Source organism: Alnus glutinosa, chromosome 11 (genome assembly GCF_958979055.1).
Source record: "Alnus glutinosa chromosome 11, dhAlnGlut1.1, whole genome shotgun sequence".
In the NCBI taxonomy this organism is placed as follows: domain Eukaryota; kingdom Viridiplantae; phylum Streptophyta; class Magnoliopsida; order Fagales; family Betulaceae; genus Alnus; species Alnus glutinosa.
Genome location: NC_084896.1, coordinates 28204646 through 28231536, shown reverse-complemented (window position 1 = coordinate 28231536; position 26891 = coordinate 28204646). Strand labels below are relative to the sequence as shown.

At 38.4% G+C, this 26891-nt stretch overlaps 3 protein-coding genes across 3 annotated transcripts; 1 reads left to right on the top strand and 2 right to left on the bottom strand.

Annotated features, from left to right (window-relative positions):
* Positions 1-9053: 9053 nt before the first annotated feature.
* Positions 9054-21715, top strand: LOC133882382 (protein SIEVE ELEMENT OCCLUSION B-like). Its single transcript, XM_062321535.1, has 4 exons — positions 9054-9178; positions 9388-9662; positions 20490-20921; positions 21093-21715. The coding sequence occupies exons 2-4, from the start codon at positions 9582-9584 to the stop codon at positions 21498-21500; spliced, it is 921 nt and encodes a 306-aa protein (XP_062177519.1). The 5' UTR covers positions 9054-9178; positions 9388-9581; the 3' UTR covers positions 21501-21715.
* Positions 21716-23522: 1807 nt separating this feature from the next.
* On the bottom strand, positions 23523-24958 carry LOC133881362 (protein ALP1-like). Its single transcript, XM_062320279.1, has 3 exons — positions 24449-24958; positions 24114-24342; positions 23523-24025 (listed from the first exon to the last, which is right to left on the bottom strand). The coding sequence occupies exons 1-3, from the start codon at positions 24956-24958 to the stop codon at positions 23523-23525; spliced, it is 1242 nt and encodes a 413-aa protein (XP_062176263.1).
* A 429-nt stretch (positions 24959-25387) lies between these two features.
* LOC133881361 (uncharacterized) lies at positions 25388-26392 on the bottom strand. The gene is made up of 2 exons (XM_062320278.1): positions 26078-26392; positions 25388-25996 (listed from the first exon to the last, which is right to left on the bottom strand). The coding sequence occupies exons 1-2, from the start codon at positions 26390-26392 to the stop codon at positions 25388-25390; spliced, it is 924 nt and encodes a 307-aa protein (XP_062176262.1).
* Positions 26393-26891: the final 499 nt, after the last annotated feature.

Genomic DNA, 26891 nt, shown 5'->3' with positions numbered 1-26891 from the left:
GGTGGTGCTTGGACCGTTGGACGGTTTAAATATTTCCGTGGCTTGCTGTGATTGGAAGTTCAACTGATATCCGCAGCAACGCCACATAGCTGTTTTCTTTCTTTTATTGGATGATGATGGAGAATCGGCTATCAGCTGTCTGCTTGGTGATGATTACACGTTTTGACATTTCTTAGAGGTACACAAATTTCATGAAACATGTGTCTGAATAATCAATCTTCTGTTACTCTTCTTCTCTGAGCACGTGTGTGTCATGGAGTTGGATTTTCGCTTTTTCTTATACTTGGCAACTATATTTTTATTATTTTTTAAGAAAAATTATATACGCTTCACTTAAACTATTATTTCATTGCCAATAGTTTGTTAGACTATCTATTACTTAAAAAAAAATAATAAAAATTGACAATATCTCTCAGGCCTCAGTGTCAAGTAAAAAGATAAAAATAACTTATAAAAATTTTAATAAGACAAAAATATCTTTATAAATTTGAAAAAAAAAAAACCTAAATCTAAAAAAACCAAAACAGAAAAAAAAGGAAAAAGTTAAATACTTTTTTGCATTCTGGATTTTAACAACTTTATTTTTTCCCATTGATTTCACTTTCGATCACATATGGTACCTTTAGGGAGGGGGCTAGCAGGGCCATGCCCCCTCCCAATATCTTTAAAAAAATTTAAAAGGTTGGAAAAAAAATAAAAAAAAGGTAAAAAATAAAAATTTAGCATACCGGCCTCTACCAAATTTTATTTTTTGGCAACTGGCCCCTGCTCATAAAAGCTTTTGGCTCCGTTCTTGGGTACCTCGCTTGTGGGCATATATATCTAAGTAGTACCTCTATCAATTTGCCATTAAGAAAACTAATAAAATTTCACGTCAAACCAATCAAAATTGACACGTGTCATATACCTTATTAAAACAATTTAAAATTTAAAAACTTAAATTTAAAAATAAAATAAAAAATAACTATTTTTTTAAAAAAAAATATTAAAAAAAAAGGTAGGGATTTGGCCCATTGGAAAGTGGCTAGGGATGATTGAAACTATTCCCAAGACCAACGAGGGTGGCTTGGCCACCTCCAAGATGGACCATGGGGTTGCTCGAGCCACCCATTTGAATTTTTATTTTTATTTTTTATTGATTTTTACATTTAAGTTTTATTATTATTTTTAATATGATACATGACACATGTCAAGATTTGATTAGTTTGACATGAAATTTTGTTAGTTTTCTTGATAGCAAATGGATGGAGATACTATTTAAGTATAGTATTTAACCCAAAAAAATCATATGGGCTGATTTTAAATATTTTCCTATCTGAAATGTTAATCGGGATAATCTAAAATAAAAAATAAAAAATAAAAAACAAGTGCGCAACCAGTAATGCGTTGGGTGTTGACTCCACTAGGGGTGGGCAGCGGTTCGGTAGGCGGTTAAGTCGGTTAAGTCGGTTCGGTTAACCGACCGGGTCGGTTAAGTCGGTTAATTCACCGACATCTAACCGACTAAAAAAAATTTCGAAAACTTCGGTTAAGTCGGCATAGGCGGTTAAGGCGGTCGGTAGGCGGTCGAAAGGCGGTTCGGTTAAAGCGGTCAGTAAATGGTCGGTTAATTCGGTTAACAATAACACTCTTCAAATGGATTGCCAGATTGGGCGGGCCAGGGCGACTTGGGCCTTCATAATTTGGGCCTAATTTTTTAAATTGGTAAAATTAAATACTTTCAATAACAATTGGTCTTATTTTTCAACATTTGCATTTTGCCAACAGGCCCAACACCACCACAAGTCATTGGCCCATTCAAATCAAATAAATCAATTATAAAGAATAATATTTGATTATTCTCTTTTTTACATATTTATTATTTACAATCTTTAATCGAATTTTCATACATTTAAATATTTAATTTTTTAAATGAGATAATTAGATCTCTATCACAATAGCAAATTTGATGTTAATTTCAATTGATTGTAGCCTGTAGGATACCAATAACAATAAAAAAAATAAAAAAAATAAAAAAATCAGTAGGTTCCAGGCTTCCAGCATTGCTGCCATGTGCAAAATAGTGTATGAAAATAAAAAAATTTCAATTGATTGTAGCCTGTAGGATACCAATAACAATAAAAAAAAATAAAAAAATAAAAAAATAAAAATAGTGTTCCTGTAGGATACCAATAACAAAATAGTGTTCCTTGATGTATCCATATCATTTGGCAAAATGATATCATGTGCAAAATATCATGTGCAAAATATTTGTGGATAATTTTAGGAAAGGAAAACATTGTTCAAGCCTGAATTGCCCAACCTTGATGCTCACGAAAGCACTAAGAGGGAAAGAAATATACTGCAGCAAAGACCCATCATAATTGCTATGTAAAAAATCCTTGAGACCATGCTGTGAAGCCTGTGATTGCTGGCAGTACTGCAGTAGGCCAGTACTCAGTAGCAACTACCAATTAGCAAATAACAAATAATAAAAGAAAAATATAAAAAATAATAAAAGAAACTACACGGCTACACCTAAATGAAACATAACCACAAGTCCACAACTGAATCTGTGAATCAAACACACCAACCAGTCAGTCCAGTCCTTAGGCCACAAACAAGTTACAAGCCTAAACACCAAGTCACCAACAAACAAACTGCAACCTATAAAAAGGAGCCAAAAACTACACCTAAATGAAACATAACCACAAGTCCACAACTGAATCTGTGAATCAAACACACCAACCAGTCAGTCCAGTCCTTAGGCCACAAACACTGAAACAAGTTACAAGCCTAAACACCAAGTCACCAACAAACAAACTGCAACCTATAAAAAGGAGCCAAAAACAAAGCCAAACAGGCCAAAAACCAACACACAACCAAGAGCCCAAGTCTCTGCAGAAAAACAAAGCACTAGAACACTCAACACCTACTGCAAACAGCAACTCAAATACTCAACAACTTAAAAACAGCAACACAAAACACATTACATCAAGGCTATTGAAATGCCCTTTAGCCAAGACTTCCCATTTTATATCGGCCAGAATTGATTCTTTCGTACGTGGGACGACCTTCAATTTGCTTCCTTCAAGGCTTCAAATTTTCAATGATAAAATCAAAAAACACAAGTTATAAATTGATCAATAAAAAAGAGTAAAAGACCACAAACAAGTAAATGAGCATATGTCAAGTAAGGAAAATTAGAAAATAATAAGATTATTAAGATGAATTGATGAAAAACCCTACCACTTACTTTCAAGTTTCAACGCAATAAAGTACTTCCCTCAAGCCTTAATCATTGTCAATTGTCAAATGTGATGGAGTCAGACATAATTTCTAAACAATGAAATTTTAAAAGAATTAGTAAAAAATCAATTGAATCAAATAATTGGAACAATGAACAAATATGATTAACATTACCTAAGTCAAGCTTGTAGCTATCTTCATCTTCAAGAGTAGTTTGATGTAACTCATCATGCTCACTGACCCAAGAAGATCTCAACCAATTTTGAGTGCATATAAGAGCCTCCACTATTTTCGGAGCTAAAGAACTCCGAAAAGGATCAATGACGCGACCTCCAGTGCTAAATGCTGACTTAGAAGCAACAGTGGTAATCGGAATTGCCAAGACATCTCGTGCTACCTCAGATAGAACCGGAAACTTTCCTGAATTTATCTTCCACCACATCAAAGCATCAAAAGTATCACAAGGTGGCTCAACATCTTCTGCAAAATATCGTTCTATCTCTGTTTGACACAACAACAAATTTTTGGACGCCCGAAATGAATGGAAGTCTTTTAAAGCATCTTTCCTATTTCTACTCGCATGGGCCGCACGGGCTGCATCCAGTGGCATTGAGGCTGAACTTCCACAACTCTGCTCTTCATTTGACAACCCGTCTCTACTTCCTCCTACTCCAACATTTTTATCATAGTGATCATACAACTGCTCCAAGGCATTCTTCAATTTGGTGGTAATCTTCTTTGCTTTTTCTTCACCTACATTACTCGTGAACCAAAATTCTAAAATGACCATCTTGTAACGTGGATCAAGCACAGAAGCAACAAACAACAGGGGGTTAATTTTTTCAAAGTCTCCCCAATACTTGTCATATTTTATTTTCATCTTGATCGCCATGGAGCTCAACAAATAATCATCACTATCACAATACTCCATCAAACAATTATAAACTTTTTGGAGTATGTTGAAATAAATGTTAGAAGTCGAGTATAATGAACCCGATATCTCAACTGTCACCTCATAAAACACTTGCAGAAATTTAGAAAAGTTTCTAATATTTTTCCAATCATCTTCAAGCGGAGGCCCCAACCCCTTTCTCCCTCCACCATCCTCACACAAGTAGTTTGCAAAATTCAAATCTTCATCTAACATTAGTTCAAATGCCATTTCATATTTCTCCGCCACATCCAACATCATATAAGTAGAATTCCATCGAGTGGGAACATCAAGAGTCAATGAAGCATGATACCCACTTGTTTTCCTTTCCGCACAAGACTTAAAGATGGCCAATCTTTGAGGGGACCCCTTTATATATTTCACCATATTCCGAACCCTTACGATTGAATCATCTACATCCTTCAATCCCTCATGCACAATTAGATTGATAATATGTGCACAACACCTTACATGAATAAATTGATTGCGACAAATAACATCTTTATTGGCCATAGTTCGCTTTTTGAAACAATCAACTGCAGTCTCATTAGCACTTGCATTGTCAAGTGATATTGTCAATATCCCTCTAATACCCCATTCCTCCAAGCATTGCTCCAATTCCCTTGCAATCGTTAGCCCCTTGTGATCTGACACTTGGCGAAATGCCAATATTCTTTTTTGATATTTCCAACTAGGATCAATGAAGTGTCCAGTGATGCACATGTAATTCATATTTTGAACCGAAGTCCATGTGTCAGTGGTCAAACAAACCCTTTGACCAGTTTTCGAAAACTTGATCTTCATTGTGTCCTTAGTCTGCATATACAACTTGACACAGTCCTTCATCAATGTATAGCGAGAAGGAAGCTTAAATCGAGGCTCAAGAACCTTGCACAATTTCTTAAACCCCATCCTATCCACAGTTGAAAATGGCATTTCATCCACAATAATCATCTCACAAAGAGTCTCCCTAATGATTTTTTCAGAGTACTTCGTAATCATTAGATTCTTACAACTACCACTATCACCCTGATTTTGCACACACTCAAAAGTGAACTTAGATTGAGATATATCTTGATTAGCTAGTATGTTCTTGTACTGTTGGCATGCTTTGACATGGTACAACATGTTAGAGGTGCCATTGTTCTTTCCATGACATTTATACTCAAGCCCACAATAATTACAATGTGCCACAGGTTTATCTTGAGGACAATTTGGATCCCTAGTAAAATGATTCCATACTACAGATGTTTTCCTAACATTTCTTCTTCTTTTGTTCCTAGGGAGTGGTGGTCGTCCACCACCACCAGCACTTCTAATATCTTGGGCATCCGTCCCCAACTCATCAGAATCATCATCAACATCAATGCTTTCTTCAATATCTATTGAATTATCAACAGGAGGAGATGGATAACAAGAAGCAGCTACTGATGATGTAGGTGCAGGTGCAGGTGCTGGTGCATCCATCTAGATTATGAAATTAATATGGTAAATTTCCAAGAAGTTTGTAAATAATTTATAAATGGTATATTAGGTACCCCTAACAAATCTCTTTTTTATGAATTTGATGTAAAAAGTTTTGTATCCCTAATCATTAGTAAACTAATATTTTTTTTCATAATGAAAGGCAAAGCAATTAAGCAAAGCCCTTAAACAGTTAAGCAAAGCCCTTAAACAATTAAGCAATTAAGCAATTAAACTAATATTTTTTGAATTTGATGTAAATGGTATATTAGGTACCCCTAACAGTCCACAGACCACAGGTCCACAACCCTTAAAACCAAAGCCCTTAAACAGTTAAACCCAAAATCAACAAAGAACACTCAACACAATTACACAAGTATTCAATTACACAAAACACATACACATAAGAGTTCAGAAATAATATACCTGAGGCTGAGGTTGGATCGTTGTCCTTCTAGTTTCTTCTTCAGTTGTTCTGCTTGTTGACATTTTTGTTCTGCTTCAGTGCTTCTTGTTAAAGTATGAATGGCTGTTTCAAAAAAAAAAATTAAAAAATGGTTCATTAATCATAATCAAAAAACTTTATAAAACCAAACACCAAAGAATCACACCTAAAGGTACAAGCTAATCACAGGGCAAAGAATAATTGATTTATTCTCTATAATTTCATTCTCACTGCACCACACCTATGCTTATATGTTTTGAGCATCACATAAAGGGAACTAACTGTATCTAAAATTATTGGGAAGAAAAACACTAAACATGTCTACCCAACTTCACAACTAATTTAAAATCTTGGAGGATGTTACAAAGAAAAATAAGCAAAAGTAAACAGCCAGGACTCATCAAGCAAAAGCTCACTAGGACATATTCATCTCTATCTAAACGACAATATGTGTAAGATGTGGTGATATAAGTTCAAGAAGCAATGTTTGGTTTTAACAAAACAGAAAAAATATAGTCTTCACAAGCAGTAATAAGTACACACGCAATTCAACCAAATGGTTCAAAAATCAAGATACCACAAGATTAACCATGTAGTCTCAAACATATAAATCTACCTACCCTTAAACAAACCAAAGAATAAATGATACAAACAAAATCAAGTAATGAAGTAACGACAATACCATCAGAGTTGTTTAAGGAGTTGTTTAAGCCTTAAGGAGTTGTTTTCTCTGTTTTTACCTAAACCATTCGGTTATTGATATTTAGCAATTAGTATGAAGCCATGAAGGCCTGAGACAGTGAGACTAAATGAGTAAATGCAATTATGCAATTGGCTAAGACACTAGACAGTAAGTTAGTACTTAGTAACTACTAACTAAGACTAAAAGAGAGAGAGAGAGAGAGAGCTACCGGACAGGCGGACAGAAGGGAGAAGCTGTGGGCCCAGAGGGGTAGGACCGTAGGGGAGGCCGGGAGGTAACAGCGGGCCTCCGCTGCGTCGGCCGTCGGTGGAGTCGGCCGGTTAGGGTTCGGAAAGAGGAGGGGAATCAGAGGATGGGTTACGGCCTTACGGGTAGGTCCGTAGGTGGGGAGGCCGGAGGCGGTTGGGGTGGCCGGGTGGGGTGGGCAGTGCCGCAATGGGCTGGTCCGGCTAGAACTGGAGGCCTGGAGCCTGGACTCCGGTCTCTGGAGGCTGGAATTTTGCGGGTTGCGGCAATTGCCGTGACGCCGTCTGCCGATTGCCGATTTGCCGTTTGCAGTTTCTGCCGATTTGCACTTTGAAGGCTTTGCACTTTCTGCCGATTTGCACTTTGCCGAATAACCTAGGTCTTGAAGGCTTCACGTTGAAGGCTTGAAGCGAATAGGTGGAACCGCGGAAATGTGGAATAGCGATGAATATATAGTCTAAGAAAACGGCGTCGTTTCAAGTGTGATAAAACGACGCCGTTTTGATTTTTTAATAATAATAAAAAAAAGATCTACTAAAACGACGTCGTTTGTTATCAACAAAACGACGTCGTTTCGTTTCAACGGTTCGGTTAAAACGGTCGGTTAATTTTCGGTTCGGTTCGGTTCGGTAAGTTGGTTAACAGTGCAACCGAACCGTCTACCGAACCGAACCGACTTTCGGTTAAAAAATCTCTACCAACTACCGAACCGAATTTTGTCGGTAGAGTCGGTAGGCGGTTAATGTCGGTTCGGTATGCGGTCGGTAGGCGGTAGGCGGATAATTTGCCCACCCCTAGACTCCACGAAGCCCGGCACCGGTAGTCCTAGTTTTAATCTTCCATTTGGTTGTCTTGGGTTCACGCTGATGGCCCAATTTCAATCCAACTGCTAACTCGCTAAGGGGTCTACCGGAGCGAAGGGCCAATGAAGGATTCGAGCAATCACAGTAGAGCTCCACTCTATAAAGGTTGAATTCGGGCACCAGGAAATCTTCATCCCTAAAAGAAGCCCTAGTTCCCAAATTGCTGCATCACTGCTTTCAGCAAATCCAGTGGAACGAGGACTTGAACTCCTTTCTTCATCAAATTTGTTCGCAGATTTGTCATAAAAAAAGGCTGTTCATTGAGCGGGTAAACACTTCTCTTTCGCTACCACCTTGTTCTTACTACAGTTCTGACAGAGAGTTAGGTTGTTTTTGTTTGTTTATTTATTTCCCAAATTTAAGTCCCAATTTCGTATCTTTGCATCTTTGTGTCATATTCGGCCAATTTATCACCGTTTCTTAATTTCTTGGCAATCGTAGTTATTATATAATATCTCTAAACGATAGTAATACAGTAACAATTGTGAGCGATTATTATCATAATAACAGCTTAATTATATTTTCTTCTATAGAAAAATGGACCAAGCTAGTATTGATGTTGAAATTGATTTCTTCGATCTTAATAATCTGAAAATAGTTTCATGAATATTAATGCTTTGGCTTGGACATGATTTATTAATGACTAGTATCTGTCAAAAAAAATTGTATTAATCAAACCTTTACCTCATTCTGCTACGACATAAGGTACAATTAATGCAATTTTTTTTTTTAACCTACAAATTTGTTCAAAAAAATATTTTTGGTCTTCCTTTTGAGTAGTGCTATTACACTGGATCAGATTCTTTTTAATTGAAAGGAATTGGAGAGGAGGTAGTCTTTTATATTTAAGGATATATTTGTAATTTCACATGGTGTAAAATTATAAATATACTCTTAAATATAAAGGATCAGCTCTTCTTCGATTGAAAATCAACTAGAGAGAATTCTGATGCTATAAGGCCCACGTGACACATGTTGTAGTGAGATGAATTATAAAAGTTTCTCCGACACTTTCATCTCACCGCGACATTTACCACGTGGATACAAAAGTCTGATTATAATGAGATAGTAGAATGTCTTATAGCACTATTCTTTTCTTTTTTAACTTTGGTTAATAAAAAAAAAAAATTATATCCTAATTTAAATTTTTTATTTTGTCCAAAAGAAAAGAAGGTTAAGAAGGTTACAAAGGATGAACCAGCACTATTGTCGGATGTAGCAGGTGATCATATCTTGGTGGGTGTCTACTGGATTATTGTAACTTGCACAACTCATATGTGTTGTCTCAGAAGCGGCGAGTAAGTTCTTGACCTTGACATGTACAATATATGCTCAAATCCTTTGCCTAGAAAATATTAGTCATATGCCACAATTATAAGGCTTCTTGTAATGCATTTGCTTGCTGGCCAATTCAATTGGTGTCCACTCGGAGTGTCAAAATAGATTATTTGATAAATAATGTTGTTATTTTAATCTATTGAAAATGACCATGGCAGCCTTCTTTCAGGGACAAGACACAGGATCTATCACCCATGATCAAAAAAATCCGGTCCATCTTCTCCGACCTACACTCAAGGATACATACAACAGGTTAGCCACATAATGAAGCAGCTCCATTGAATCTGTTGCACATGCAATATCGTGATTTAATTAAAATGGGCAACAACGCTGACCAAAAGATCCTTGCTCATTGTAGAGGAAATGATCGCAAGAAGAAAATTGAAGGAGATTTTCGCCAGGGATGCTATGCACCCTCTTATTGACGGTTCCACCAACGAACAGGTTAGCTCTACAAATGAAAACACAAACTCTTTTTTAAGATTTTTATTTTTTATTTTTTATTGTTCTTACTTTTTTAACAACACACCCCAATGACACAATATTGTTTTCTTTTTGCTTTCTCGAACTAGACTTTTCAGAAGGTCACTCATTCCGGTACTATTCTCACAGAAACACACTTAACTACGGAGTTCTGATAAGTTTATGACCATCACAGCTTTAAAATGCGTTGTTTTAAGAATGATGCGAATATACATATAAGCACATCTTCATCCTCCTACTCAGGCGATGTGGGACGTCACACTTTAGCACCACATAAAATTGTAGCTCATATATGGTTAAAACTATATCTTTTAGGATTTATGCAAATAAATAATATTCAAATGAAGCGTCGATCAAAGCAATATCATTTTTGGACCATAACAATCAAGATCGAGTCCAAATCCAAAAAAATTTTGGGCCAATGAAAAATAGTCGAACAAGAGGTTTAGGGCTTGTTGGTACGTACAATTTTTAGTTTGGTGACATGTCGCCTTTTGATACGCTATCTCCATAACCTACAAAACAATAAAGAGCTTGTCGGGTGTGCCGACGAGGTCTTACTCTGATGCCTATACCAAATTCTAATAGACAAATTTTAGGGAATATGAGAGCGTGTGAATATCAGAGAGATTAGAGAGTTTTGATACATGGGGTAGTAGCCTATTTATAAGTAGGTAGTTCCGATACAGTTGGGAGTAATCTAATTATAGTTCAAATATAAATTTTATCCCAAACTACGTGGGATTAGGCCTTATCTCTTGGGGATTCTAGCTCAAATAGGACTACCCTTTAGCCGAATCTGAATAGTCTTCTTATCCCATATCTTGTGGGATAAGATCATCCCGAAAAATCTGGGATAGAATCCTTCTGAAACTCTCTAGGGAATACGAATAAGATCTTCATGTAATTATTTGCGATAAATCCTGGATAAGTATTTCAGCATACTTCATCCATATCGCCTCGTAGTAGTCCTGAGAAATACGTTCCTGGGGCTAACTAGATATGGACATTCTGTATGCATTTTTCTCGTGTTCTCCGATTAGGGTTCGAGTCGTCGTTCGCTATGACCATAACACTTGCCAGACGAATTCCACCCAAGCGCCTTTCTTTTGGCTAAGCTTCTTCTTCAAAGTTCTTAATAAGTTCTTGTTAGTTGCTTCAACCTGCCCATTTGCTTGAGGATGTATCAAAGTTTAGTAGTAATTCCGAATGTGAAACTCAGCACACCACTTTTGGAGCGGTCTACAGTCAAACTGTTTTCCATTGTCGGTAATGAACACATGAGATATTTTGTACCGGCACACGACTGATTTTCACAGGAAACTCGTTATATTCTCAGTAGTGATAGTGGCAAGTGCTTCTGCTTCCGTCCATTTGGTGAAGTAATCCACATCAACCACTAGGAATTTTCTGATTCCTTTTTCCGGGGGGCATCGGCCCGACAATATCAACGCCCCTCTTTGCGAATGGCCATGGTGAAGAGATGGAACTTAGCTATTCTGAGAGATTTTTCATGATTGACAAATCTCTGGCACTTGTCACAACGCTTTACCAGCTCGATCGAGTCTTTAATCATTGTAGGCCAGTAATAACTGGCTCGTATTGCTTTGTGTGCTAACATCCAACCCCGAGAGTGATTCCCGCATACTCATTAATGTGTCTCTTTCAGAATATAGGCAATGTATACCCTCCTCGATACAATGCTCCTCCGATTATCATGTACTGTGCTGATTGAAGTTTAACTTTCTGGGATTGCGCTTTATCTTCGGGCAACAATTCGCTCTTCAAGTAATGAATGACATCCGTAGCCCATTCGGGGTCGTGCATTGCTTCATCTACTTGCATCATATCTTGTCTTGTAGCGATTGAGGGCTTGGCTATGATTATCACTTCCTGTGCCGATGCTTCAATTTTCTGGTCTGTTTTGGATCCCAATCGGGATAATGTATCAGCTTGGATGTTGTCCTGTTTGAGAATCTTCGTCAGTACTACCCTGTCAAAGTAAGATTGACATTCATGTATCTTGTCGAGGTGTTTGATCATTTTATCCTCTTGAGCTTCAAATTCTCACTTGATGTGGCCCACCACTACTTGGGAATCACTTCGAACTTCCACATTTGCAGCACCCATTTTCCGAGCTATGGATAGTCCAGCAAGGATAGCTTCTTACTCTACCTCATTATTCATGGTGATGAAATCTAGCTTGATGTCATATTGAAATTCTTCCCATTCCGAGCTAGTAAGGGTGATGCCGACACCGCTTCTCTTGTTTGCCGAGGATCCATCTACATAAACCACCCAAGTATCCTCTTTGGGAAGTTCTTCACTCTTGGGAACATTGCAAAATTCTACTTGAAAGTCAGCTGCGGTCTAACCTTTGATTGTTGTTTGTGAATGAAATTCGATGTCAAACTACTTGAGCTCAATTGCCCAATTCAGAAGTCTTCCTGAGTGGTCTGGCTTCTACAATACCTTTTTCATGGGGTACTCGGTTAGCACCTGTATGGTATGAGCTTGAAAATATGGCCTCAACCTCTGAGCCGAGACGATTGGGGTGAATGCCAATTTTTTTATTCGGGGATACCTTTCCTCAACTCCATGAAATGCTTTGCTAGTGAAGTAAACCGGCTTCTAAACCCCTGAGCCATTTTTTATCAGTACCAAGCTTACAGCCGAGGGAGATACAACCAAATAAAAGTAGAGTATCTCCCCCTCGGTTGGTCGGCTCAAGAGTTGCGAGTTCATCAAATATTCCTTCAATTTGTTGAATGATTCTTCACATTCTTCGCTCCAAGTGAATGTCTTTCTCAAGATTTTAAATAAAGTGAGACACTTATCAGTAGACTGGGAGATAAATCGGTTTAGAGCATCTATCCTCCCAATTAGTTGTTGCAGCTGCTTAATTGTCCTGGGCGATTGCATCTCTAGAACCGTTTTCACCTTCTTGAGATTGGCCACTATGCCTCTCTGTGATACCATGAATCCCAAGAACTTCCTAGACAAGACACCGAAAGCACACTTAGCCGGATTCAACTTCATTTTGTATCGTCTCAATGTGTTGAATGTCTCTCTTAAATCTGCTACATGGTCGGTTGCTTGTATGCTTTTCATGAACATATCATCAACATAAACTTTTACATTTCTTCCTATTTGATCTTGGAACATTTTGTTTACTAACCTTTGATATGTGGCTCCGACATTCTTTAAGCCGAACAACATCATATTGTAGCAATACAATCCCCAATCGGTGATGAAGGATGTTTTCTCCTAATCTGCCTCGTTCATGTGTATCTAGTTGTATCCCAAGAAAGCATCCATGAAGCTGATGAGTTCATGTCCGGATGTTGAGTCTACTAAGAGATCCATCCGAGGTAGCAAAGCATGCCTTGTTCAAATCGGCAAAGTCTACACACATCCTCCATTTGACGTTGGACTTCTTCACTAGCACAACATTGGCTAACCACTCGGGATAGTCCACTTCTTTTATGAATCTGGCATGTAGCAATTTCTTCACCTCTTTAGTGTTGGCTTGGTTTCGTTCTGGGATGAAACTTCTTCTTCGTTGCTTCACTAGTCTATGGCTCGAGTCCACATTCAGCCTGTGGACTATTACCGAGGGGTCTATCCCCGGCATATCTTCATGGCTCCATACAAATACATCATTGTTGCAACGGAAGAATGCCACCAACTTCTCTTTTGTTTGTTGGGGGAGTTGTGATCCTACTCGTATTTTCTTTTTTTGGATCTCTGATATCAAATTCTTCAAGATCTTCGACCAGCTCCCCCAACTGTGGTTGCTATTTCCTGTCCTTCTCGGTTTTCTCCCTGAGACTCGTTTCTTCGGGGAGACTTTTGAGGGTCATGTTGTAGCCCTGTCAGGCTACCCTTTGATCTCCCTTCTCTACCCCGACTCCTTCTTCAGTCAAAAACTTCATGCTCCAGTGAGGTTTTCAGCCCATTCAGCGTTGTTCTTCCAATTATGGCGTTGTAAGCCGAAGGGTATGTCTACCACTAGGAACCTCACCATCACCGTTCTCTATCTCAGGAATGTTCCTGCAGTGACCAGGAGTTCAATGGAGCCAACCTGTAGCACTTGTTTTCCTGAAAAACTCACAAGGCAGTATCTGGCGAGGGCAATCTTCTCCCGTTCGATCTTCATATGTTTGAAAGCTGGCTGTGTAACGATCCACCCCTAATGACACAATATTGTCCGCTTTTGGCTCCCCATATCAGACTTCCCAGGAGGTCACCCATCCTGGGATTGCTCTCGCAGCGGCTCGCTTAACTGCGGAGTTCTGATAGGTTCATTGCCATCACGGCTTTTGATGAGTACCAAGTATTGTGTATTTGGACCCCTTAATTTACATTAGTTAAACCTTTAGCTTTGTTATTTTCTAATGCTTTGGTTAGTTTTAGTGTTTTTATATTTTGTAGGACAATAAGAGAGAAATGATACAATTCAAGCAAAATACAAGGAAATTCGGATGCAGCAGACCAGTACATTTAGACTGATCATAACAGGACCAAAATATATCCGTTTTGGGAGTTTCTTAGGTCTAAATTGAATTTCAAGATGTCAGCTTTCAAACGCAACAAGTTTCAGCCAATTTGGAGATGCGTGGAAAAAGATATGGCTGTTTGAATTTCAGTCGTCGGATCATCCCGAAAATCCGGAACCATCTCTCTTATTATTTTTCTTTTGCTTCATCCCTTGTCTCCCCAAAGCTAGAGCCAATACACGTTTTTCTCCACATTCTCAGCCACTTAATCACCTTTTTTTCCACTCAACATCATTCCATAAAACACTCACCACTCATTCCATAAAACACTCATCACTCATCTCTCCACTCATACATAAAATAACACCCACTCACCCATCCACACAAACCATTTGGCTATAAAAGGAGACCAAGGCTGAAAATCAAGGAGGGAGAAGAGGCATGAGCCTCTTTGTACATAACTTCTTGCTTCTCTTCTTCTTGTAGCTTATTTCTTTCCTTTTGCAACTCTTTGATTTTTATGCTTTTAATGTTTTAAGTTGTAGTTATTTTATCATGTGTAGCTAATATTTTCGTTTGGGGTTGAGGATGAAACCTCACCATTGAAGAGAAACCGAGTTTCTTGCTTGTTCATGCTATTTGAGTTTATGGGTTTGATTTCTCATTGTTCTACTTCGATTTTCTTGAAATGATGTTTTGATATCTCTTGTGGTTTCCGGATACAAGTGATGATGTGGAATAAGTTTCATTAAATCGGTTGCTTGGTTTTTCATCTATCAAAACATTGGACATTCATTGTGTGTCGTTTGACTAATACATTGTTTTATCGGTTCGAATGAAGATATCCATTGTGATTGAATGATACATTGGATGTTTGGATTTCAATTGGTACTCTTTGTGATTTGTGCTATGAACGAAATCATTGAATGATCTAAATGATTTTTGAAGCAATGTAGAGCATACCTAAGATTTGTATGTGACAACCTCAAAATATGTGTGATGAGCATGAGATTAGGTTATTGTGATTTGGTGAGTGTGGATTCCAAAACCCTAGACCCCTTTATCTTCATTATTTTTGTTCATGTTTTCTTTTATCAAAAACCCCTAAATTTGGAACTAGGTTAAAATAGGATTAGTTTGAATAGAGATTAATTTTCGCAACACAATTCCCTGTGGGATCGACCTCGCACTTGCAATACGCTATATTGCATAACGATTCGTGCACTTGCGAGTACTTATTTTAAAACACATCAGCTTTAAAACGCGTTGTGTCATAAATGATGCATTTATACATATAAGCACATCCTCATTCCCAGGCGATGTGAGACGTCATAATCACCCCATCTTTGGACCCAGCGTCCCCGCTGGCATCCCTCATTGGGCTTGTGCACGCTCCCACCATCTCAGGCTGGGCAATGGCTCTGATACCATTTGTAACGATCCACCCCCAATGACACAATACTGTCCGCTTTTGGCTCCCCATATCAGACTTCCCAGGAGGTCACCCATCATGGGATTGCTCTCGCAGTGGCTCGCTTAACTGCGGAGTTCTGATAGGTTCATTGCCATCACGGCTTTAAAACGCGTTGTGTCATAAAGGGTGCATTTATACATATAAGCACATCCTCATTCCCAGGCGATGTGAGACGTCACAGGCTGGTACAATATATTTGCCGAGCTTCCATTGTCTATTAGGATCCGATAAATTTTGTGGTTGGCAATAGCCAATGTGACAACTAATGTATCGGTATGAGGGAGTGACAATCTCGCATAGTCTTCATATGAGAACCCTATGACTAGGGTTTCACATCTTCTTGACTTAGGAGATTTTTGTACAAAATATATCTCGAACTCCTTCATCTGCCTTGCATAGGCTTGTCAAGCCGAGATAGACTCTCATCCTCCGCCAAATCCTCCAGCTATAGTTTTGATTTTAGGAAGATTGTCTTGATGTCCATGTCGTACTCGACTTCTACTCCTCTCACACCTATCTCGGCTATCTTCTTGGGATGTGCGTTCCCTGATCCTTTCATGAGTCCTCTCCCGAGTCCTTGTCTTTCAGTGCCTATGGTCTTGGTTCTAATCTACACTAGGTTGCTAGCTTTTCGTATGCGGGATCCTTCTTCACCTTCATGAGGACCTCAGTGATCGAGGCATTGAGAGGAGTGAAGTTGTAATCTTTAAACCTTTTGGTTGGTTTAAAGTCGGTGGAACTCTCTTCCCGGTTGACCTTCTTTTTCTTCTTGGGCATCTCGAAAGTTGATATTTGAGATGGATCAGGTCCCAAGATGGCCCGAAGTGTCTCCTTTTGGTTGATGAACTCTTCAGCTTTGTCCATAAACTCCTGAAGTGATTGTGGTAGTCTCTGAGCCACTTCTACCATCAAGGGCCCATCTTTCCTGATGCCATGGAACAGGGCTACAAAGATGAACTCCTCTGTTGCACTCTCTGTAGCAAGCTTCTCTTAATTGAACCTCACGATGTAGTCCTTCAATGATTCATTGGGGCCTCGTTTCAAGGATCTTGCGGGCTTCCTTCGTATTCTTCCTGCCAGATATTGAGTTGGGAAGGTCTTACTGAGAGCGTCAAAGTCATTGATAGACTTCAGGGGAAGCTTCCTGAACAAATCCCGGGCATTGCCTGATAGAGTGAGAGGAAAGGCCCGACATGCTACTTCATCTGGAATCCTGTGGAGATCTAGATGAGCTCGGAAATTATCCAAATGCCCAATCGGATCTTCAAGTTTGGTATAAATTGCAATATTAGGGACCTTGAACTTTTCAAGGGGCTGAAAATCAGCCACTTGGTCGGTAAACGGTGAGGCTGTTTTCTGCAAGAGATTCTTCACCAAGGAAGTCTTGCCTTTATCTCGCCGCTAGATCTCCTCAGACAATAGATCTCATCTTTTTTCCAATTTGCTGATTACATCCCTGAGCTTTTCTTTCTTTTCCTTCCAGGGGCGAGCCGTCTTGGGATGAGCTTCTCGGTGATCCTCCTGGTCACCAGATCCCTCTCGGTTGGGATTGGGATTTTCATCCTCTTCTCGTCGCCTAGAAGTGTGGCTACCACGCACATCTTTTTCTCCCTGGATATTTGCATCGCGGACAATTGTTGTCATATGAGATTGTTCTGGGATTTGGGCTAGCAAGGTAGCATTCTTGTCAGCTAGATCTTCCATGTTTTTTGTCATCTGAGCAATTCGCTCGTTCATGAGGGTTATTGTTGCTTCAAGGTTGTTCCCTCATCTTGGACGATTTTGACTCTCCTATTGTCTTCTGATCATATAGTCACCATTGTGGATATTTTTGTGTGTAAGAAACGATATAATGTTCCCACAGACGGCGCCAAATTGTTGGTACAGTTTACGGTTTGGTGACGTTTCGCCTTTTGACGTGCGCTGATGATGTCTCACTTTGATGCTTAAGTCAGATTCTAATAGACAAATTTCAAAAAGTATGAGAGCATGTCTTCATTAATAGTTGTTCAAAAAGAAAACATACCCATACAACATTGCATCATCATTCAACAAATATGAGAGAACGTCTTTATAAAGAGCCTCCCTTATAAAAGGCAAAGGAAGGTGCACTTCATCTCCATCATTTTGTCTAACATTTTCATTTACCGTGTCCCTTTCCAAATTACTTGGGCAATATACAAAAGTGAATGTCAAAACATAAACCAATAAAGTAGAATTTTAAAAACTGATAATAATATGTTAAGAAAATTTCCGAACATAACCAGTATTTTGATAAGCCAAATAATCCGTATCTTCTGCCGGAGGAGAGTGTGAAGATGTAACCACTTGCTCATTTTGATTACACACATAGAATAGCTAAATAGCTTCGTCAAGGCTCCAACTTGTGGCCTGTTCCAAGAAGACTTCACCATTGAGTTCCATACAACGACGTACTATATAATGCTTCATGAACTACAAGATATTGGTAGTCAAGCAAACAAACAGTTTCGATAGTTCAAGAAACTAGTGTATGTTCGTTAAGTACTGTTCTGAAAAGTGTTTTTTTTTTGGTGTTTTGATTCAAAAAAAAGTTTTTAATGTTATGGAAAGGTGAGAAACGTTTTTGTTGGAGTCCACATTTGGAAAGTGTTTTATGAGGGTCCATTTAAGAAAATTGTTTGATAAACTTTTTGAAAAGTTATTCAGTGTTTTTAAAAAAAAAAAAAACACTAAACATGCTTAGTTTGATAATTTTTTCAGGTGTGAGATTGTGTTCTTACTTACAAAAAAAAAAATTAACATAACAGAGAGAGAGAGACTAATGCTCCGTTTATTTCAGTGTAAAATGATTTCGGCATTTTACAGTGTTTGGTAGGGGCGAAAATAATGGTCAACGAAAATCATTAAAAGCTTCTTTAATTTTCGGAAAACGATTTACGGTTTTTAAAACCGTAAATCGTTTTCCGAAATTAAACTCTTCGTCCTTACAAGCACATTTCATATCCGATCATCAGAATTTAGCAATTGTCGGTCGTCGGAATCCAGTCGGCGTCGGAGTCCGACAACATCCGGTCGCCGCTATCCTGCCGACGCCGGAATCCGGACACCGGCGAACCAAATTCCGGTTGGAATATTGCTGGATTCCGGCCAAGCCTGCTGGATCTTGCCAAAATGGCCGGAGTCCGACCGGCTCTGGCAGGATATGGCCAAAACGGCCAGGATCTGGCCGGATATGACCTGATCCGGCCAGATCAGGAAGATTTCGGCCGGATCCGGTCAATCTTTCTCGCCGGAATCTGACAACGGCGACCAAACGTTGCCGGATTCCGACGACATTTGCCAAACTCTAATTTTTGCATTTCGTAATTTTTTTCGTGCAAACTAAACACCGAAAAATATTTTTGAGGAAATCATTTTTTCTAAAAATGATTTCATCAAAATTATTTTAGGACGAAAATAATTTTACGTCGAAACAAACAGAGTATAAAAGTGGCTGCAACCAGCCTCTGCTGAGGAGAGCAGTGTTCACACGGCCACCTCTATTCTATTGGAGTACTGCCCACGCAGCCACCCCAACACCTACCAAGATAGATGCTGCTGCTAGGCCACCCCTTTCCTCTGTTGGGGTAGTTGTGCATCCACCTCTCTCTAATTTTTTTTTTTTTTTTTTTTTTTTTTTGTAAGTAATAAGTTAGTCTGCACACTTGATTGAAAAAATAAGCACATGTTTTTTCAAAATATTTCCACAAGACGTTGTGCGAAGTTTTTTAAAAAATGTGTTGCATTTTGCTATTTGTAAAGTGTTATGACTTATGCGTTTAGAAAAGTGAATCATTTCTTAAATGTTTTAAGAAAAATGTGGTTTTTTTTTTTTGGGATAAAATAAAAGTTTTTGAAAAGTTTAAACAAACATACTCTAGATAGCCAAACATTTATACAGTAAAACTTACAAATTAATTCTACCGATTAAAAGATTCCAAGTCAACTAAAAGGGTCCTAATTAATACTAGCTAGTTTATTTTACTCAACTCATGAATACAGCTTAATCCCAACCGGCCACTTACAAATGTTTAGGAAATAGTTAGTCTAAGCTACTCGCGCGTATCTTCTTCATCATTCTATTCTATTCTATTCTATTCTATCTATGGTGAAGATAATACTCCCTGCCACCTCTCTATTTATGATAAGATCATTTATTTTATGCCTCCCTCCTGCCCTTTTCACTTCTTCAACATGAATCATCATCCAAAATAAGTAAACTCGTTTAATAGTTAATATTTTGATCAAGAGAGTTTACGTAGCAAAACAAAAGTAGAAGAACTAAAAGGATTCCTCAATGCCAATATGTATTTGATCAATATGCAGATATCCGACTTTGGGTGTGCAACATCTCAATCTTTGAATGTCCAAAACATATGGAAATGACAATAGAACCATATGTATGTTAAATGCCCACGTAACTCGGCTAAACTTTAACATCTAAGAGAACCCTAATCAAACCTAATGTTAGGACACTATGTCCTATTAATTATCAATTTTCTTATTCTCTGGACCGACCGGGCCTAAAGCTCGTTCATGGGCTCATTTGGGCTTTGAGAATGATAATTTTCTCAACAAGGCTGAACTTTCCAACACAGATTCAAAAGATTCCGAACAGGCTGGCCTGATAAGCCGTGAGGTACGTTGGCCCTGTATGTATGTAATGTTTCCTTCATCATTTACTAGACTACAGTCACAACTTCATCATTTACACTTGCTATAAAACAGAATATATATTAAGAATAATTTATTGGACAATTTACTTGATTTTTTACAATTGTCTTGCACAAACAGGTTAGCATCGACGTGCTGAAAGAGAAGAATCTTCTATTATTCATTTCAGGCCTGACCATAGACGAGAATGATATATTGAAATTGATGTCAATTTATGATGGAAAAAAGAATGGGGACCAATACAAAATTGTATGGATCCCCATTGTGGAGCAGTGGACCGGTAACTCGCTAAGGAAGTTTAAGATCTTAAAGTCTAAGATCAAGATGCCGTGGTATATAGTGCAATCCTTTTCAGCAGTAGCAGGCCTCAAGTTGATTGAGGACCACCGCTACGACAATGGGTCTATTGTCTTGTTGATGAACCCACAAGGAGACGTGGAAAACAAAGATGCACTATACTTGATTCAGCGATTGGGAATAAATGACTTCCCTCCGCCTAAATGTCAAGTGGTATTGGAATCGATTTACATGAGAACACCTGGACCTTACGATGTATAGTCTTTTTTACAACTCTAAATGAATACATGTACATATCCTTTGCACATACATGTATATACACATCTATGCACTCATGCTGTCATGCATGCAGTTTTAGGCAAAATTCATAATACACCTTCAAATAAAATTTGAGGTTAATTAGACATATATATCTTGTGCAATCAGATCGAAGAATATACTTTCCTCTATGGAGGCAAGGACAAGCAATGGATTGAACAATTTTCCCAGATGGAAAATGTTGTGGTTGAGGATCAGCTCATACAGGAAGTCAACATTCTCATCAAATTTTCTTTCGTTGGAAGAACGTCAAAAGACCTCAAAGAGCTGGGTCTTGACAAGGAAATTCAAAAGTTAGCAGGTTCCTTCAAGAATGATAGTAGATGGGCTATGTTGATCATGACCGATGATTCAAAGGTAATCAGTAAAGATGGGACGACAATTCTGCAGGTCTTGGAGGCGTTTGAAAAGTGGAAGGTGAATGTGCGTGAGAGAGGCTTCCAGATTTGCTTCGAAGAGTACCATGACAGGCTTCTTCAAACTGGTTCCCAGCCATCGGCATCGAGGAATGTCTGATTGTCCTTGTATCGTTGAAGGGCACCATCAGCTTTTAGTGCTGCCACACATTGGTTGTTTTATTAAAATAAAACATGTGTATTTTGTATTCAGAGCCTGCCAAGTGTTGAAAGAAATGCTTGGGTGAAAGTTGTCTTTTCATTTTAATGATTTGGCAGGACTTATTTAGCTCTTTTTTAGCTTAATTATTTTCAACTGGTGCCATTCTCTTCCAATAGGTTTTGTTGATTAATTGTGTTCTTCCCACTCAAGCTTCAGTGCATGTCTATGCCATCAGGTAGAGAATCAGTTCAAAGAATCAAAGGGTTTTCCTGTTTTCCTGTGTTAATATAAGTACGTAGTTAAATGAAAACCGGCGATGTCCTTCCTTCCACGGTGGTCATTTCTCTGTTGTTCTAGTATATTCGATCGCTGTAGGAGATGAGGGGTTTCAATTAATGGAAAAGATTTCTGGTGCGTTTGGGTATTGAATTTTGAGAATTAGAATTGAATTGTTATTCTCTTTACGAATTTCTAGGCAAATAGTGTTTAGAGTTTTTTTTGAAATTGTGTTTGGGTGTTGAATTTTGTAGATTGAAAAGTATTGTTTTTTAATGGTAGGAAATGATTAGAAATGATTGGAAGTATGAAAAGTTGTGTATAATGATTGGTGTTATGAAAAGTAGTGTGAAATTATGATGGAAATAAATATAATAATTAAAAAATAACTATTAAAAGGAAAATTCCATACTTAATTAAAATGAATTAAAAAAAAAAATTAATTTAATAATAAACTTGCAACCCACGTCCCTCTTGGTTTCCCATTTTGCCCCTAACTATTTTTGCTTTTAATTTTAATTACATTGCTTTTTTCAATATAAAAAAAAAGACCACATTTTTCCGTTTAAAAATGTGACTTACGTCCCTCTTGGTGTTATGACTTCTTCAAAACCAAGAAGAAGAACACATCTTTCTCTTCTATTTTTACTATAAATTAAGTTTATTAAAATATCATTTTTAAAAACCAAAGTTAATGTCATCTAACTTAAACAAACATAAATAAGATAAATCTAAGGCAAATTTGCACATATAGTAATGTAAAATAAAGAAAGAAAAAAACATACATAAATCTATGGACCAAAAAAAAAAAAAAATGCTGGTCAATTCCACCAAAGCTTGGCAGCCAGTCAAATGCATAGCTCCATTATAGTTCACGAACGGTACTGAAATTAAAACAGTTCAAGAAGCAATATCTAGAAATATCCGACATATATTATACAATAAACTGAGTCCGATAGAAGCAACAAAGATGCATAATAAACAATGGTTTCACATACCACCCACAATACAAACCAAACCACTTTAGGCAAACATGACAACCAACAAGAACAGTATCCCTAAGAAACACAAGACGCAAACCCCTGTAATACCACAACATCGCATTATGCCCCCGACGGTCCACGGCATGCCCGACGCGCTACCATCTTCACGTAAACCCACAGCATCGTCATCATGTACCGCTTCTGGCAAATTTTGCATCAACTCATCTTCCCAATAAAAACCTCCGGGATGATTCTACAATAACACATTAAAACAAAATGAGACTGCCATTGTTAAATACAACAAATGTGTCAAGAATCAAAAGATATAAAAATGAAGCTTCAATTTGAGACATGTGATTGCTTATGAGTTCATACATTGCCTAGGGGACACTTGTAAAAGCGTCTCATATAGTTCCTTTCTGTTCTTGAGATGAGGAGTGTCATGGGTCCAGCACCACATGTGCAATTCACCGTGAGATTCATATCTACTTGGTAATGCAGCATAAAACAACAAACTTGTCATGTACAGATGGACAAATTTGACATAATCAAATATGTAATTCAAATGACCCACACAAACAACATACATATCAGTCAATTTCACATATTTGTCTTACATTGAAAAGTCTTATCAACCATAAAACAAACTCAACCATAACAAAATGCACGGGCATTATAAAAAATATTACTTCAACATTATAATTGCCCTTTTTTTTTTTTTTTAATTATCTCCATCTTCGTTTCCATGTGCATTATCCCACATTGCTTGTGCAATGCCTTCTCTAAAATTGGCCATTTCAATGCCAGCTGCAGATGAGAAGTCATACTGTCCTGAATGCGAGGGGCCTGCCTCATCATTGTTGCCATATGCATAAGGCTGCTCACTCGTCTCTGGTTCTGCTGCATCAGTGCCGTTGAATATTTGATCATTTGGATTACGTGTCCCGATGAAGTTGTGCAGTGTACAGTATGCCATGATAATGCCAGGTTGACGTGTCAATAAGTACCTAGGCATATCGTACAAAATACGCCATCTCCTCTTTAATCTAGCGAAGCAGTTCTCAATCATCATTCGTAGTGAGGAGTGTCTGAAATTAAACAGTTCCTTGTACCCACGGGGCAGAGGCCTATTACGAAAATGGGAGAGATGATACCTCTCCGCTTTATACGGAGGCAAGAAACCTCGTGTGCATGGGTATGCAGAATCAGCCACATAATAGTGCCCTTCATAAATAAAATACCCAAAGTTTATTGAAGAGCATGAATTTTTATGATATATAGAAAATTACGCAATTGTATGCAACGTACTAACCATCTGTAGGCCACTCAAAGCCTTGGTCAGTTGTAACAGCATCCTTGAAAATGCGGCCATCGTTCGCGGATCCCTCCCAGCCAGCGTACACGAACGTGAATAACATATCAAAATCGCATATTGCCATAATGTTATGTGTGCATTCATTTTTCCGGCCACGATAGAGGCGTTGGTGCTCTGCCGGGATTTGGGCCTTTATGTGTGTGCCGTCGACTGCACCAATACAATCCTGTAATAATTTTCAAAAAAAAATTAACTTGAAAATGTACATTGTTTTACAAGTTTTGAACAGTAGCGTTGATAGGGCCGATGTGTTATAAATGAACAACACTCACCTTGAACCAAGGATAATATTTAGGATTACCCTGTACATGTGGGTGCACCCCAGTCCTATGTCTCACTTTGATGTAGACCTTGGCCAGATGGCCCAGTGCTTTCAACACCTTATTATAATGCCGGTTTATTGTCTCCGTGGAGTGTTGGAAGCGATCGGCAGCAATCCGCTGCCCTTGGCAGTGCCCAGTAAGCACAAGAAATATAGCAACACTTTCCTCAACATCAAGGTTCCTTGTACTCTTTATGAGTCGGCGCTCCCTCAACTCAAAACACAAAGCTATAAAATCTGGTGGCTCCATTCGAAACATTTGAAAACACGGCTCTGGGTGACCGTTCAGCATGTATGTTATGTACATGCCCCCTTGTAATGGCAAGTTGCGTTGCGGCATTTTGGTGTTTTCATCGTCGTCTGATGAGTCAATTGCACTCAGTAAAAAGAAAATATCGTCATCAATTTCATCATCTATATTTCCATATGCGGGTACGAAAGGCAGGTTAGATCCGTCCATCCTACTAACAAAGACTTAGTTCAATACAGTTTCAAATAATTTGGTGAATAATACAATCTAACACACATTCAACAATTAATTATTGTCACATATGCACGTAGTAAAACACATTGCACCAATTAACTACTCTCATAGCTAATAGCTACAATACATTAAACTAACATCAAATAACTTGTCTCATAGCTAATAGCGAAAATACATTAAACTATTGAACATAACTTAACTTGTCTCATAGTTAATAGCTAAAATACATTAAACTAACATAAAATAACACATGCCACCAATTAACACAGATTGTCAATCCAGGGGTTTGACCTTTGATAGCCAAAGCAATCTGTGTTCTTTGTTCCAAAGGAGAAACAAGTTTTGAAGTTTTTCATCTAGTAGCTGAATTGATGCAGCCACGTAAGTATCGAGTGTAATTTCATCCTACAACTCATTAAGCACGGCGATTGCTTGGTTTATTGGAGGTGCGGATTTGCCAGTGCTGAAATGTTGTGTCGAACTCAAGTCCGCCGGAATTTGCTGCTGTATGGATTCTCTTCTTGCTATCGCCAGCTCCTTCATCTCATCATACAGAGCCTGCTTCGAACGAATTACACTCGCTTTTGATTCCCTAGAGGATTTTTTACCTGAGGATCCTTTCCCTGAAGATCCCATGCTGACGCCCAATCCGATACTACGTGCCGGGGCATTTTCCCTACCCCTTGTAGCCTCCACCATTGGCTCTTTCCCTCTACGACGACCCCTAACAATCGAAGGTCCAGCAATCTCCTCATCATGCGGACTGTCAAGGTCAACAAATGTGGGTGACGGATGACCTCCGGGTTGACCTGTACAACCTACCCCAGCATCCCACACGTGTATGCCTTCTGTTTGCATACGGTGCATAAGATCTGCTTCCTCATCGGTGTTTGGCGGGGACCGTGCGGAGGACCGGCGGAGAATGCCAGTTGCTGTGGACCGATTGAATATGACCCCGAGTTCCTCATAGTTACGGCACCCTTTTGCTTTGAACCGACCAATTTTCGGATCCACCTATGGAAACGCAGAGAAATTATTATCCCCCAAATAATATATAGGAGTGATCATACCAAGCTAGTTTGGAATAGAGCGTACCATCTTCGCTCGCTCCCATTGCGTCGGGGTGCCTGAAACTGTGTTTAGTATTGGATCCCAGCCAAAGCCAGTTTCATGATTTAACAGAGCAGAAAAGGCGCTGTGGTCTTCTCGCAACCTTCCATATTTTGATGATATCTGGCCAGGAGTCCAGACTTTACTCGCACTCGGAGCCATGGCACTGGCTAGGGACACCCACAAATTCTTATTCGCGGTCCCTCGGATAATGGAACCGTTGTGCACACATTGGAGTAAAAGTTGGACAAGTAGGTCCTCATCCTCTGGTGGCCACTTATTTGATTTATCGCTTGACATTGAGTCTCGTTTTCTCTAGTATGGTAAGGAAAAGTAGGGTTATTATAGATGTATAGTAATAACCGAAATCCTATTAAAGGGACATGTTTTAACATATAACCGAAATTTGTATTTTAATTAAAACAGGGAAAAAAAACACTATTTAAATTAAAAAGCTCAATTTACACTTTATTTCATTCTTTTATTAATAACTTGGAATACTCCCTTACTCTATTAATCATATATAACATCTTGTTTTTTTTTTATATTAATAACTTTGTATTTTAATAACTTGGCATACCTTTTGTTTTTTTGTTTTGTTTTTTTTTTTTAAAAAGCTTAGGCAGATGAGCTTTTTACTTTGAACAATTCACAAATACTTATAAGTGAACAAACATTTATGTAAAACAGATAAAAAAAAAGGTTGTGCGTAATACCTTTCGACTATGATTAGGACTGGTCGCTCGTAATAAATTGTGCTTCCCACTTCTCGTTAGATAAGGCTGTGCACCATATAAAT

Coding starts and splice junctions, on each gene's coding strand:
- LOC133882382 (XM_062321535.1), top strand. CDS start 9,582: ATGATCGCAAGAAGAAAATTGAAGGAGATTTTCGCCAGGGATGCTATG. Junction 9,663..20,489: donor ACGGTTCCACCAACGAACAG/GTTAGCTCTACA, acceptor TTGCACAAACAG/GTTAGCATCGACGTGCTGAA. Junction 20,922..21,092: donor GAACACCTGGACCTTACGAT/GTATAGTCTTTT, acceptor TTGTGCAATCAG/ATCGAAGAATATACTTTCCT.
- LOC133881362 (XM_062320279.1), bottom strand. CDS start 24,958: ATGGACGGATCTAACCTGCCTTTCGTACCCGCATATGGAAATATAGAT. Junction 24,343..24,448: donor AATATTATCCTTGGTTCAAG/GTGAGTGTTGTT, acceptor AAATTATTACAG/GATTGTATTGGTGCAGTCGA. Junction 24,026..24,113: donor CTTTGAGTGGCCTACAGATG/GTTAGTACGTTG, acceptor TTATTTATGAAG/GGCACTATTATGTGGCTGAT.
- LOC133881361 (XM_062320278.1), bottom strand. CDS start 26,392: ATGTCAAGCGATAAATCAAATAAGTGGCCACCAGAGGATGAGGACCTA. Junction 25,997..26,077: donor AATGGGAGCGAGCGAAGATG/GTACGCTCTATT, acceptor GCGTTTCCATAG/GTGGATCCGAAAATTGGTCG.